General features: G+C 38.8%; 5 protein-coding genes across 8 annotated transcripts; 3 read left to right on the top strand and 2 right to left on the bottom strand.

Annotated features, from left to right (window-relative positions):
• The first annotated feature begins 1,318 nt into the window (after window positions 1-1,318).
• Poxn (paired box pox-neuro) lies at window positions 1,319-5,935 on the top strand. Its single transcript, XM_081992398.1, has 5 exons — window positions 1,319-1,654; window positions 3,796-3,822; window positions 3,993-4,213; window positions 5,172-5,391; window positions 5,451-5,935. The coding sequence occupies exons 2-5, from the start codon at window positions 3,810-3,812 to the stop codon at window positions 5,852-5,854; spliced, it is 858 nt and encodes a 285-aa protein (XP_081848524.1). The 5' UTR covers window positions 1,319-1,654; window positions 3,796-3,809; the 3' UTR covers window positions 5,855-5,935.
• A 161-nt stretch (window positions 5,936-6,096) lies between these two features.
• Edc3 (Enhancer of mRNA-decapping protein 3) lies at window positions 6,097-10,924 on the top strand. 4 transcript variants are annotated; one of them, XM_081992393.1, is made up of 9 exons: window positions 6,097-6,237; window positions 8,801-8,993; window positions 9,049-9,311; window positions 9,363-9,546; window positions 9,613-9,639; window positions 9,791-9,907; window positions 9,964-10,146; window positions 10,206-10,501; window positions 10,553-10,924. In XM_081992393.1, exons 2-9 carry the CDS (start codon window positions 8,842-8,844, stop codon window positions 10,726-10,728), a joined length of 1,398 nt encoding a protein of 465 aa, XP_081848519.1. In that variant the 5' UTR covers window positions 6,097-6,237; window positions 8,801-8,841; the 3' UTR covers window positions 10,729-10,924. The 4 variants fall into 4 exon arrangements, with proteins under 4 accessions (XP_081848519.1, XP_081848520.1, XP_081848518.1 ...); XM_081992394.1 differs by lacking the exon at window positions 6,097-6,237 and adding an exon at window positions 8,621-8,760 and having other exon boundaries at window positions 8,815-8,993; XM_081992392.1 differs by lacking the exon at window positions 6,097-6,237 and having other exon boundaries at window positions 8,662-8,993.
• On the bottom strand, window positions 6,535-8,462 carry LOC145737637 (armadillo repeat-containing protein 6 homolog). Its single transcript, XM_081992391.1, has 7 exons — window positions 8,271-8,462; window positions 7,782-8,203; window positions 7,526-7,731; window positions 7,330-7,475; window positions 7,156-7,275; window positions 6,952-7,101; window positions 6,535-6,902 (listed from the first exon to the last, which is right to left on the bottom strand). The coding sequence occupies exons 1-7, from the start codon at window positions 8,385-8,387 to the stop codon at window positions 6,657-6,659; spliced, it is 1,407 nt and encodes a 468-aa protein (XP_081848517.1). The 5' UTR covers window positions 8,388-8,462; the 3' UTR covers window positions 6,535-6,656.
• Window positions 10,925-11,485: 561 nt separating the features above from the next.
• On the bottom strand, window positions 11,486-12,388 carry LOC145737643 (glutathione S-transferase theta-1-like). The gene is made up of 3 exons (XM_081992399.1): window positions 12,061-12,388; window positions 11,833-12,001; window positions 11,486-11,785 (listed from the first exon to the last, which is right to left on the bottom strand). The coding sequence occupies exons 1-3, from the start codon at window positions 12,384-12,386 to the stop codon at window positions 11,528-11,530; spliced, it is 753 nt and encodes a 250-aa protein (XP_081848525.1). The 5' UTR covers window positions 12,387-12,388; the 3' UTR covers window positions 11,486-11,527.
• An 87-nt stretch (window positions 12,389-12,475) lies between these two features.
• Window positions 12,476-13,548, top strand: LOC145737644 (ciliary microtubule associated protein 1B-like). The gene is made up of 4 exons (XM_081992401.1): window positions 12,476-12,618; window positions 12,671-12,886; window positions 12,943-13,144; window positions 13,205-13,548. The coding sequence occupies exons 1-4, from the start codon at window positions 12,600-12,602 to the stop codon at window positions 13,467-13,469; spliced, it is 702 nt and encodes a 233-aa protein (XP_081848527.1). The 5' UTR covers window positions 12,476-12,599; the 3' UTR covers window positions 13,470-13,548.
• Window positions 13,549-13,681: the final 133 nt, after the last annotated feature.

Here is a 13,681-nt window from a genome sequence, read left to right as displayed (position 1 = left end):
GAAACATTTTTAAAGTTCCAGAGGGTTTTAAATAACTGGGAAAACCTCCTGAAAGTTTCCAGAAGCCTCTACGAGAGTCCTAAACCTTCCAAGAACCATTTAAAACTGCCAGGAGCCTGTAGAAATAATTCAAAAGTTCCAGAGGCTTCTAAATAACCGGGAAAACCTCCTAAAAGTTGCCAGAAGCCTCTACAAGAGTCCTAAACCTTCCAAGAACCATTTAAAAGTGCCAGAAGTCTGTAGAAACATTTTAAAAGTGCCAGAAGCTTCTAAATAACCGGGAAAACCTCCTGAAAGTTGCCAGAGGCCTCTACAAGAGTCCTAAACCTTCCAAGAAGCATTTAAAATTGCCAGAAATCTGGATTGACTGTGATTAGTCAAAAAAAGCAGGTGTCAGCTGACTGCTTTTTCTAACCAATCACAAATCGCGAACGAACGTTTTTGGCAGTGACTGACACATGTCACACTTACGTATCTCTATCTTTATCCTGAGCATTGATTTCAAAAGCTTCTTCTCTCTTCTTGGGTCGTTACGCCCTTACTGTCATCATCAGAATTTATTGGCTGGTTCCTTTAAAATGTTTTAATTATATAAGGGCTCTGGCAGTTATTTCATCGATTTAGAAGATCTGCACACACACACACGCAGGTGGGCCGTATATTTCGCTTACAAAATCAAATGACAGATGACGTTTGAAAAGTGGTTTCTGGTTTTTCTATTATTTCCACTGAATTTGAGAAAATGCCTGGAGGGGAACCATGTCGTCGGAGAGTGTCATAATTAGGAAACGTTATCGGTTTGAACAATCTCGTCGGTAATTTATATGAAATATATAAAGGAAGGCACGCAAGACAGACCGAAATTTATTAATTTCCTTTTCAGTTTACGTTAAAAAGGGGATTGTTTCAGTTTGTTTGAACGTGACACAAATTGTCGTTTTACATATTGTTTGCATTAATGGCGGATTGACATTAATGACAGATCATGTGCAAAATGTCACAGTCAAATTAAAACCTAGTCTAAATCCTAAAAAAAACAGAAATGTAGGTTTAGATTGTAATATTTCAAAATATTTAAATTTTTTAAGGTTATAAGTAAAAATACCATTATTAACCCCCTTGACCGTAGATGAAGAAGAGCGGAAACGCCGTTTTTCGGGTAATGGTATCCCTGAACCAATGCGTGACGAGGATGGGGGCGCGTGCCACCAATCGAGCGCCTCCGAAGCTACGGTCGGGACCAATCGCGTGCCACGCGACGCAGCCCTCCGTACTCTTCAAGCCCAAAAGATAATAAATGATAATAGAAAGGGCAGGGACGGCCCAAGCCTCCGAAAACTCTCGGTTCACTTAGAGCGCTTTAGAGCTCGTCGAAAGGTGGTGCGATAACCAGAAGTTAAAGGCGACCAAGTACGGTCCTGTAATGCATCTGCCCAGTAAAGGGGGCGGGCGCCCTAGCACGCGCCCGCAAAAGTGGCGCTCCAGAAGAAGTCGTCTTCGACTTTCAGTAGCCGAAACGTGCTCCGGCCACCCGGTTTCGGGAAAACGCGGATTTTCAGTTTGAAAAGTACGGTGGAAGAAAATTTTGATTTCACTAAAGCTAGAACGCACATGGAAATAAGCAGCGATTACCAGACGATTTTTTAAAAAGAAGGTAAGTGCTACTCAAAATATTTAAAAAGGAAGAAAATTAAAATTTTTACCACCTCAGGTGCTAACAAGTTTATCAAAGTATATCACGTGACATTTTCAGTGCTATAATCAACCGTGCTAAGATTTAGTCAAAAAATATGGCGGCCCACTGTCACTGTCACAACAACAAATATATATGATATAATAATATTTATATAATCAACCGTGCTATGATTTACGTAAAAAATATGGCGGTCCACTGTCACTGTCACTGTCACAGCAATATAAACTCAACGATCGTTGACAAAAATAACAACCAAATATATTTTAATATAATAAGGGCGAGGGAGAAATTATATGCACAATCAGCGTAACCGTGACTATAAATGTTCATGTCGATGGGGGGGGGGGGTTTGTATAATATGAGTGGCATGCATGAAAAATTTAAATATTGATCATGTTTTATGCTGAAAAATATGAAATTAATGTAAATCAAAATCACAAGCGCAACGTGTTCGAGCCAAATTATTCTGGTAGTTAGCTCGAATTTGCATCCCCTATCACGCATATTTTTCCTCTAGTATACAGTGTCGGAAAAACTACCACCCCTTGAGTGTTACACAGTTTTCTAATGCTCTACTATCATTCCCCATCCAAAACTCTGTAGTCAATTCATTGATTTTGTGGTTGGTTTAACGTAACTGATATTTGTAATTTTTCTGGAGAAATAGTGTTCAGTGCAATTTCTCTAAAGTAGACCAAGTTGACAGACCTCTATAAGAGTTCTAAATGTTTTAAGTAAAATTGCTAGAAAGCTTTAAATGTCCTGAAAACCTAAAATCTGCCAGAGGTACCTAAATTTCATTGAAAACCATCTCAAAGCCACTAGAGATCTCTAAACGAGTTCTAAACCTTTCATAAATTGACAGAAAGGCCTTTTTAACTACTAATAAGTCCATATGTACAACATTTGCATAAATCCTAGCACGATTTGACAAAAATTTATCAGCTGGTGACAAAGCATCAAACGTGACAACACTGTTACCAATTGACGTTTGAAATTTGTGACGTAAACATTCTGCATATACGTGGTCGACAGAATGCCACGAAAACGGACTAATTTTAATGAAATATCACGATCGGAACGAAAAAAGTGGAAAATCAGTAGAATGGCCCATTACCATATATTTATAAAAAAAAAGGGGCTAAAACAGAAATGGTCGCCCTTTTGTGTCGTGTGTATATGGAAACCACTTTAATAGGTCAAGCAAAAAAATCGTACGCATATAATTTGAAATTTAACCCGATTTGAATATGTAAAGTTTCAGGAGTTGACACGCCACTGATTCTATCAATAATTATTTTAATATAAATAAGGAATCGATGAGGTTAAAATGCAGCTGCCCACCTATACAGCCCGCAACCTTGATCGACAGTTTTTTTGCTGCCCCAAGAGTACCCCCATCAAGTTTTTTTGGAAAAAATACCAGCATTTTGTTACGCACATGCCAGTGTTATAAACATGAGGGTTTAAATTTGGCAGCATTGCAGCAATGACAGTGACAGTAAAACCAGTGGCGCGCACGTCCTCCATTGACTCAAAGTTTGCATAATTATTGAAGTTGATTTGCAAGAAAATACCTTAAACGGTCATTCGCGTACATATTCCGGGATCGTTATATATAATAACATTCACGTCGTCTGGCTAATCAGAATTATACATCTATGTCGTCGGAAAAATGACAGTCCAAAGTAAATATAAGCCGATGGGCGCCCATAAATAATTCAATTATTAAAATTTCTCTACGGTCACCCGGCAATCTGGGTGGTTTCCTTTTATGTAATGAGAGTCAATTTACTGAAACCAAATACCAAACGACTAGTAATTTTTAAATCATCTTTAAACAAACCCCTGCAAGGATAAAACGTATTAAATTCAAATACTTTCCCTAAGGACAAGTGTGTGTATTAAATGGCCACAACAATGCCATATCATTTACCCTTGTAGTGTTTTCATCCCTAAACAAAATTATTTATTATGAACCCATATGTGCGAAAATGATACGGTTCATAAACTGCCCCGACTTGTGCAACACTAGGGTGGTTAACAACCCTTATTGAGAGTTGATTGTTGATTTTATTGCTAGAATTTTTCTGTTTCAGATTGAGGGAAAACAATGCCCCATACTGGTAAGTCACACACACGTGATCATTACGTAGAAAAAGTCAGATCAAACACACGTGATGTCCCGGGGTAAATGTCAGCTGTCATTTTTTTTGTTTGTGACTTTTGTTGTGACAGTCAAGATGGCGATTCAAGTTTGTTGGTTTAGTAGCAGAAAAATGTGATATTTTTGCAGGACAGGCTGGAGTGAACCAACTGGGTGGCGTTTTCGTAAACGGACGGCCCCTTCCGGACTGCGTGCGACGTAGAATAGTGGAATTGGCATTGCTGGGAGTGCGGCCCTGCGACATATCCAGGCAGCTTCTAGTTTCTCACGGTTGCGTGTCCAAAATCTTGACGCGGTTCTACGAAACTGGCAGTATTCGTCCCGGTTCTATCGGTGGATCCAAAACAAAGGTACGAGTCCCCTGAAAACACGCTAATAATGAGCCGTTTATCGACACTATAGATCTGTCCACAATGTCGATAAACATCCCTCACGGCCATAGTAGAAAATCAATCATTCGGTAATGGTAGTTCTGTCGTCGTCGTTGGTCCCATTAAATTGTTTACTGTGGCCGCTCATTTACACGCGGGAAGATGCCCCCCCCCTATACGATTACGTGTCACCCTTTCGACTATACACTGACACGGACAGGTCAAGTAATAAGCGTGTTTTACACTCAACAAAAATACAATAATTAACATTTTTACAAGTCCAATATTAAACATTTTTGTAAACACTAATTAAGCGGTATTACAAGAGGCAATCACGGCAAAGCTCTTTGATAACGAGCAAACATGATAAAAGTGTACAAGTGGCAATAATACGGGCAACCCTAACAACTTCAAAATTTATCAGACACCCTGTAGGCACTTCACTCAAGTTAATAAAATAGCCAAAAATGTTGTAGTACTTATCCATTTAGAGGGAGAGAACTGTTAGTATGGAAATCAATGTTTTAGACAGTGATGAGGTCAAATCTTCTTTCCTGTGACAGCACTAAGCACCAGGGATGTAAAAGCGATAATTTGCGGGTCAGAAAATGTCCATTTTTGGAAATTTACCGGGAAATTACTTCATGCTTAAATACAAAGCCGCTAGAGGGCGTCAGTACACTTTTTTGGTACCATGCACCGTTTGACCTTGACAAATTAAAAACTGCAATTGTCAAGAAATTTCAATGAAAATTGTCAAGAATTTCCAACCTTCTGATTTTTTTTAGAAAATTTTTTATTTTAAAAATCCAATGGTTCCGGAAAATTACCTAAAAATTTCTGGAAAAATTTTCATAAAATTTTCCGGAATGTTTACATCCCTGCTAAGCACTAAAAAAAATAAAAAAATTTTTAATTGACATCAAAATTGTTGCAGCAAGTGGCCACACCGACAGTTGTCAAGAAAATCTTGCGTTTCAAACAGGAAAACCCGGGAATGTTTGCCTGGGAAATACGGGAACAGTTGATTTCCCAAAGAGTATGCGAACCGCACAACATTCCCTCAGTTAGCTCCGTGAACCGGATTCTACGCAATAGTGGTGTCTGGCCTGATCAGGAGTTTGCACCCAACCATCCTAGACCTCACTCAGTCACAGGTTGTCATGAAAAATTCCCCTGATTAGTTAATTTTATTAATTGTGCGTTTTCCATGCAGATTTCTACTCCAAACACCCCTCCGCCTCGTACTTTTCTACGGAACCGTCTATGCCGTACCATTCCAATCCGCGGTTGCACCATCAGCTGCACGTGATGACTAATAGTTTAGAGCACCACACAACCGGTTCCAACTGGTCGAGCTACGGTAATCTGGTGATACCGGCGTTTCAGCCCCAGATGGAAGAGTATTCGCCCGTTTCGAGCGAAGAACCCAAAGAAGTGAAAGATGAGGAACCAAATAAGAAAATAGGTAATTCCTACTCCATAGAGGAAATCCTGAAGAAACCGAGTAGAAGGCCGAAACCGTTAAATTCCATAGGATGTGCGAGTTTTTGTCAGCCTTTAGGCGCTATAGTGACTACTGAAGAATGTGAGGAAGATGAGAAAATTGACGTGGAATAAGCTCTAATAAGTTACTTGGAATATTTAGTTTTTTAGCTGTATATGTAAATAATATTAATACAACAAATTAAGTACTATTAATATGTTCCTTTTAATTTATATTCTGTATAATCCAGTGTGAATAGTGATTCAAAAAATTCGTTACATTTCAATGATTTGACTTTTCTTTAATGCCACATCCAACACCCTGGAAAGTCAATTCAAAAACTGCTCATTGACAGTAATGACAGTTCTAATTTTTCATCCGTATTAGTGCGGGAGTACCTGAATTTACGACAGTTTTTCCGCGTTTATTGCCTAAATTAGGTAACTTAATACAAATAAACTTATAAAATAGTGATAGGGCTTCATGAAGAAACTTATACGGATCGTTAGAAGCAACGGTGAGTCAGTTTTTGTGCTAAATAGTTGTAGCGTTTTCCATTGCCAGTTTTTAAGCCTAATGTGGTGGAATTTGCATTCTACTCTATCGTTAACCACATTAATATGGTACAGCAGAACCCTGATTTTCCACTAAACGGGCCAGTAGAAGTTTTGAAAGTACTTGTTTTAGCGTATGTTTGTTCTGAAACTGAACTACTCCATGACCTGATCCAGTCCAGTCACGTGACTGTTTATTACATAGACTTAACAGAAGTCACGTGCTGGTCAAAACTTGCGTCAGTGAATTTAAAAATGAAAAGCTTTTATATTATTTATTAAATAAGTATATTCAGTAGGTGTAAAAAAAATCAAAAGTTAAAGCCATACATTAAAAAAAGCCTAAAAAATCATTTTTAATCCAGAATGAGTATAAAATAGATCAGTGCTCATCATTGAAGTCGCGTTTAGTAACTCCGGTGGTTAAGGCGCCTCCTTTGCCAGTCCATTCCTCTTTCAAAGCCACCTTGCAGCCCAAGTCTCTCAAAGCGGACTTTACGTCGTATTCGATTTCCTTGAACCGTTTCAAATCCTCTTGCAACACCTCCTCAATGCCCAGCTCCAGGAATTTGCTTACTTGATATTTGCTACGCGACACCATGTTTCTTATAGCCCAACTACCAGTTTTCTGCAATTTGTTTGTTAATCAGCTAACGCACACTTTTAATGAAATACACCTGAACGCTTTTTTGATCCTGATGACGTTTCATAGCGTTAACAATCACATCCAGCATGCCGGCATCGTAGAAGGCCTGACTATTGTCAGTACTGCGTAAAGTTAAGGAAGCCACAGCTGCCAGGCCTGCTGTAACAGTTTGGTGGTTGTCCTTATTAATAAAAAAAAGTTAGGTTAGGTTAACACCCCATTTGAATTGTATTACCAGACTGGTGTTTAGAGACTCTTGAATCACATTTGCATAACCTTTTTTAATCATATGCGATTTGCTTTCATCATTGCCTGCCAAGGCTTTGATTAGTTTGTAGCTTTGCCTGATTATTTTCTAAAAAAATTTGGTATTTAATTTGTTTAATGCATGGTATTTTATCAGTCATACATCACTAGTGCCGAAGGTTTCCATGGCGGTTTTAATCAAATCTAACCCACCCGCGTCCTCAACTTTCTTACAAAACTCAGCCCTGACCATCAAAGCAGTTAAAGTGTGTAGGATATCAAAGTTGAGTTGCTCCTCACTTTTAAATTCTACACAAAAAAAAATTATGAAATGTTAACTGGAAAGGGGTTAAACTCACTGCTCAGTAAGGCCATAATAGAGCAAAGAGTTTCACTAGCAATCACCCTGGCATGTTCATGGGCCCTGCCAAACTCCACACGAACATCATCATCCAACACTAAACCTCTACAAACTGACAAGGTTTCTCTCATAACATCAATAGGAGAATTCTCCCCCAGAAAGGGTTTTATGGTGTCTAATATATGAGCATCATAGATTTTTTGCCTAAATAATGACCCCTTAATAACAAAAGTGTTATTAAACAGACCATTTACCTGTTCATCTCATGCAAAACACAACATTCCTTAGTCCATTTCAGTATCAGTCTTTGCAATTCAGGATCCAAGCTTTGGTCTTTAAGGTTATTAACAATAAACTCCACACCTCTCTCATCCAACAAATCAGGCTGTTTGGTCATTAAAGCAATTAAAACTCTCAAAACATTGACTCTCACATCCCTATTTTTGTAGGTCTCATAAGTGTTGAGCAGTATTTGGTACAGATTGGCTTTTCCTGCTTCCACCTTTTGCTGCACTCCTTTCTCACACTCACTCTTCAGTGAGGCTAAAGTTTCATTGATAAGGTCTTCACCCCCTTTGGACTTTTGGAACTGCTCTAGTTTTGTGATGAGACCAATCAGTTCCTCACACTGCTTAGTGGACATTGGTCGTCTAATCACTTTGCTAAGGTCTACACCCTGATTTAAAAGGCAGTGTACAGTTTGTCAACTGAAATTTTACTTACTAGCTTGTCAAAGTAGTTACCTGTGCCTCAAATTGTTTTACTGCCTCCTCAATTGCTTCCTCCTCACTCAGCCCCAAAATTTCAATATTCTCCTGAACTGCATCGTTGAATGTGTCTTGAGTTATTTCCAATACCATTTTTTAAATATTTTTTAAAGTACAACGATTATAAACTGAAACAGATGTTATCCACACAACAATTAAAATAATAATACAAAAACAAAAAAAAATGACATTCAAGCTGCAAAGAGATCACGTGACTTTATTAGACAATTCAAGTTTAAAGGTCACGTGGGCAAAATTAGGTTATGTTCAGTCCATTTCTTCGAGTTGATAACCATCACGTGACCGTGCTTTCGCATTGAACATTACGGCACGTGACAGTTTGGCTTAAACTCTTTTTTGTACAGTTCAACTAAATCAACAAACAAAACTCATGTAAATTTCCAGTTTTTTGTTTATTTAACCATTAAAATCAGTTAGGGACTGAAATATTGTTCACTCCTTGAAGGTAAACGGTATGTAGTTAACTTTGTTTCATTGCAATACAGTGAGATTTGCAGAGTCTGAGCCATAAACATTTATAAAGACAATGGCCCAGTGGATAGGATGTATGGTATCAATTAAATGTGGTGATGAATTGGGGACGTACCAGGGTGAAATTTCGGACGCAAAACAGGATAAAATCATCATTACAAAAGCGTTCTGTGATGGTTTTCCTTGTGAGGGACCTGTACAAATTAGGTACTGAAAACCATATTATAATTAAACTCTCCAAGTTACCTTTGTAATTAATTAGGGCAGGGGATATTGTGGATATCAAATTTATTGAAAAAACTGTTGAAGAACACCCACTTAACAGCACAGTTACAATTGCAAAACCTGTGCCAAAGAGAGCTGCCAGATCTCATAGCACCTCAGAAGCTTCCAGTTCAAAACAGCCTACAAACAACATTCAGATCCGTAGTAAACCAATTGATATTGATTTGAGCAAAAGGTTTGATGACGGTATGAATTTGTCCTACAAAAACAACACCCCAAATAGGAAAAATGGTGCAAAAGGTAGTTTACTAGCTTATCAAAACCTACGTGGAGTAAAACAGTCTACTGTAGGTGGAAAACCATGGAATAAAAGCTGGAAAGATGAGGAATGTTTTGGGTCTTCTGTAGATCGCGGTAAGGGGGACTTTGACTTTGAGAAAAATCTTGCATTATTTGATAAACAAGCTTTGTGGGATGAGCTCAATTCACAGAAACCTGATACAGTGAAACAGGTGGAAAATCGGAAAAAATACAGGTAAATTTGTAATTACAATTTCAATCAGTTGTGGTTTGTGTAACTTTTTTTATTGCCACCAATCAGTGAGATCGCTTGGAATTCAAAATATAGGTATGACATTTGATAATTTTCTCTGCATGTATGTGTAAATGTGACAAAACTATAATTTAACCAACTGTCAAAACACTAGGCACTGTAGTTAGTCGTTACGTCACGGTGGATGCTGACATATATAATTTTTTTTCTCTGAAAACTTCTTTAGACATGATGAGAATGTAATAGCGTCAGTACCAACATCGACTCGCCAAATTATTGTCCCAAAACAGGAATTTAGCGAGTACGTTACGGACGACGGCCTTATTATTCCATCCATATCAAAGTAAGTGGTTGTTAAGTGTGTGAGGGCGGAAACATAATTATATTGAATTTTGAAAGAGCCTTGCGAGAAAGTTTGTTGGAAGCGGCCGAAAAAGTGGGGTTAACCTTCGAGAGACGCGTTGAACTTTTCGGTACTGCCGCCTCGGAAATTGCCATTCAATTAATCGGAGGTGGGCATCGGTTACATCCCAACAACATGCATCAGCTGCCTACAGTTGTGGTGCTCTGTGGACCCCACAAGTAACTTAATTTTTTTTTTATTTGATTTTTTAAAATTAGTTTTTGTGTGACTTTGACAGGCAAGGAGCAGCCGGTATTAATACGGCGCGTCAGTTAACATCGCACGGTGTTCGCACTATAGTATACTGCACGTCTTTGGAAGCTCCTGATATTAAAAAAGAGTTATCCCTGTACATGTTAACTAGAAACAAAACAATTACGATTGTTCCGGAACTGCCAAACAACACCGACTTGATTATATGCGCCCTATTCGACAACTCTGACTATCCTAAAAGTTACCCCTTATTGGCTGAATGGGTTAAAAAAAACCGGGCTCCTGTTTTGGCTTTAGATCCACCATCATCAGGAATACCAGGTACTGTCACTGTGATGAGTTTGTTTAAACTAATTAGCACAAGTATTGCAGGTATTCTACCAAAAATCTCTTTACTACCGGTATTGCCTCTATCTCACTCTTCCACAAATGGTCAGTTGTATTTAGCCAACTTGGGTTTTCCTGTAGATATTTTCAATGAGGTGGGAATTAAGTATCGGAGTCCTTTCGGACCGAAAAACACAATTTCGTTACATCCCAACAAATAACTAATTTTGTGGACAAAACTGCCTTCTGTTTGAAATTGACAAACTTATACCTATTTCTTATTAATATTTTTCTGTAAAGCTGATCTCTTTATACTCAAAACGAACCTTTTTTTTAGCTTATAACATTGTGTACCACTGACGATTTACTTTAAATAAAAGTATATTTTTTATCCACAATAAAGTTGTCCAATCAGTGGTGGTTTGTTTTAGGGCAAAACCAAAAACTATACAAAGATTCGTGTGTCATGAGAGTAGTAGTCAGTACATATGTCATTGTTGTACTTTCTCTCAAAAATTCTTGACAAAAACAGCTTATTTTATAATTAAACCATTCATTTTAGCAGAAAAGTCCGTAAAGGTCATATTTGCTTGACATTAATTGGTGCGTAGCACGGTAATCAGTAGTGGGCAAGAGTTTTGTTTCAAGCCAATTTGAACCATAATGAAATTTTGGTTTTTTGTTTTATTTCAAAAATTTGCTGTGAAAATTGTTTTTAGGAGAGTTTTAGAGGCTTCTGGCACTTCTAAGAAGGTTTTCAGTAGCATTTAGAGATCTCTGACACTTTCAAAGTGGTTCTAGAGGCCTCTGGCAGTTTTAAACAATTCCTGGAAGGTTAAGACACTTGTAGAGGCTACTGGCATTGTCAACATGGTTCTAGAGGCCTCTGGCACTAATTTGGCATTAATTTTAGAGGGCAAAAAAATGGAGGAGGGTTGAGGACACTTTGACAGTTGTCACCTGACAAAAACCATAGAATAACACACCCAGAGAGTGGTGTTGTATTTGTACAGTCACATCTTACAATTTGGCCTTACTTTGAGCAACCACCTTATTCAGAATAACATGAGCCTCGTCGTAAAAGGGGGCGCAGTCGTTCCTGACACTGTCCAGCCACTTTTTCAATACTGGCCGCGTTTCGGTTGGGTCGTAGCCCCCTATTCTGGGCTGTTCCAGTTCGCAAGCTGCGAAAACATCGGCCACTGATATTTGATCGCCGGCTATGTAGGAGTGGCCCTGGGATAACCATAACTCTTGCAACTGATCCAACCCTGTAATCTAAAACTGAGGGTAATCAAGTCGTAAATGGAAAGGTTACTGATCACCATGTTGTTTTTGTGCATGGTTATGGTTGCCTCATCCGGTTCACTTTTGGTTATTCTGGGAATCATCCATTTATACCAAAAATAGGTGGCACAAGGGATTCGGAGATTGATGTGCTGCCAAGCCAAATATTCCTCCACTCTAGCCAGGTTTTTGCTATTTGTAGGGTACCTTTTTGATGAGAGAGGGGGGTTTTTATTATGATTAAACAGAAATCAGTTTTGTTGTACCAATTTTCTGGAACTAGTTCTCGAAACTCCCGACTCAAATAGCTTACAATGGCGACACTTTCACTGAGTTTAAACTCACCGTGATGAATAAAAGGTACTTTTTGGAACCTGTTCAGGGTTTCTTTGAACTCATCAGTTAAATGTTCCCTCTTTCTCAAAGCAACAGGACAGGGTTCAAATGGAATGTTGTTTTTTTTTAGGATTATATACAGGGCTCTGCTCGGTTGGGACAATAAGTCGTAATATAATTGTAACGTAGACATTTTGTGCAGTAAAACAATATAATAGATACAAAGTTCAAGTTTTATTAGGTTATGTAACAACATACTCTAAACGGTAGTTTTCATGAAATTTTGGTGGCTGAAACAGGTGTTAACTACCTGAAAAAGTGAATCATGACAGAGGCAAACTGCATGCTTGTCATGAATCGTCAAATTCGTAGAGCGAGTTTCCATTAAAAGGCCTAGGCCTTCCATATAAAAACCCATCCAATCACTCACGTAAAACCCCCTTTTTTTCTAAACAATTCAGGCTAGAAAATGGGTAGGAAAAACATTGGTAAGTATGGATTGTTGCTAGTTTGGTGATAATTTGAGGTGAATTTAATAAGGTCCCGGGCCTGGCAAATATCTGTTACCCCCTGTGGTGGGTTTCGACCACCATGACTTTACCCGGTATCGAAATCCTCAATTTTCCATGGGACTCAGACTATCGGCCCTCAAACGCGATTTGGGGCCCGGTCCTAAATATCCTTTAGAGAAAATGACTCGTTATGGTAAAGCCAACGTACCAGCGTACTCCATCAAGTCCAGACAGCGACCTCTAAGTACTTTCACTGGAAATGTTAATGAATTCAGCTGATTTTTGCTTAAAATAATGTAGCTCCCTTTCAAACTCCCGGTCCTGGAACGTACGCCCCTGAACAAGCACCGCGTATGAGTGAACCCAGACCGCCCGCCTATTCCATGTCCTATCGTTATCCAGGTTTTAAGCCGTATCCCACTCCAGGACCGGACAAGTACGAGGTACCTTCGACTATTGGTCCGAAAGTACCAGACCTACCATCCAAAGCAGCTTACAGCATGTAACGTTCACCCTTTTATCATGTAAACCAGGCTTCTTAATTCAATGCTGGTTAACGCAGGTCGTTCAGACAGAAACTGTTGGAAAATGTACGTTCGCCAGGTCCAGCCAATTATACCAGCCCGAATACAAATTTATACAAGCAGAAATCGCCCAACTTTAGTATATCGCCGCGTGTCTATCCACCAATCGGTCAACCGCACACTCCGGGACCGATTTATTTGCCAAAATTGCCCCAAAAACCCGGTTATTCGTTCGGTTTGAGAACGGACGCTGATCCTTACATCACCGCAGAGGACGATATGCCTTGCGTCGAACGAGCTTAATCAGGGATTCATTGATTGCATCTGACTAATTAATTATGTAACTTAAGGGAAATTGGGGAAAATAAAGATCAATATACAAGTTTTTCTTTAAATTCGCCATTTGGTGAGAGACACAAAATAAAAGTAGAAGAGAAGAAGAATTTTGACAGTTGACAGTGTTGTTACAGGTGTTAACCTAACCTAAGTTTTTTTGATTGTTATTGTGGCTTTAT

The sequence above is a fragment of the Ips typographus genome, linkage group LG14 (genome assembly GCF_016097725.1).
Source record: "Ips typographus isolate SLU linkage group LG14, UJ_Ityp_2.0, whole genome shotgun sequence".
NCBI lineage: Eukaryota > Metazoa > Arthropoda > Insecta > Coleoptera > Curculionidae > Ips > Ips typographus.
This window is presented reverse-complemented; position numbering and strand designations above follow the sequence as displayed.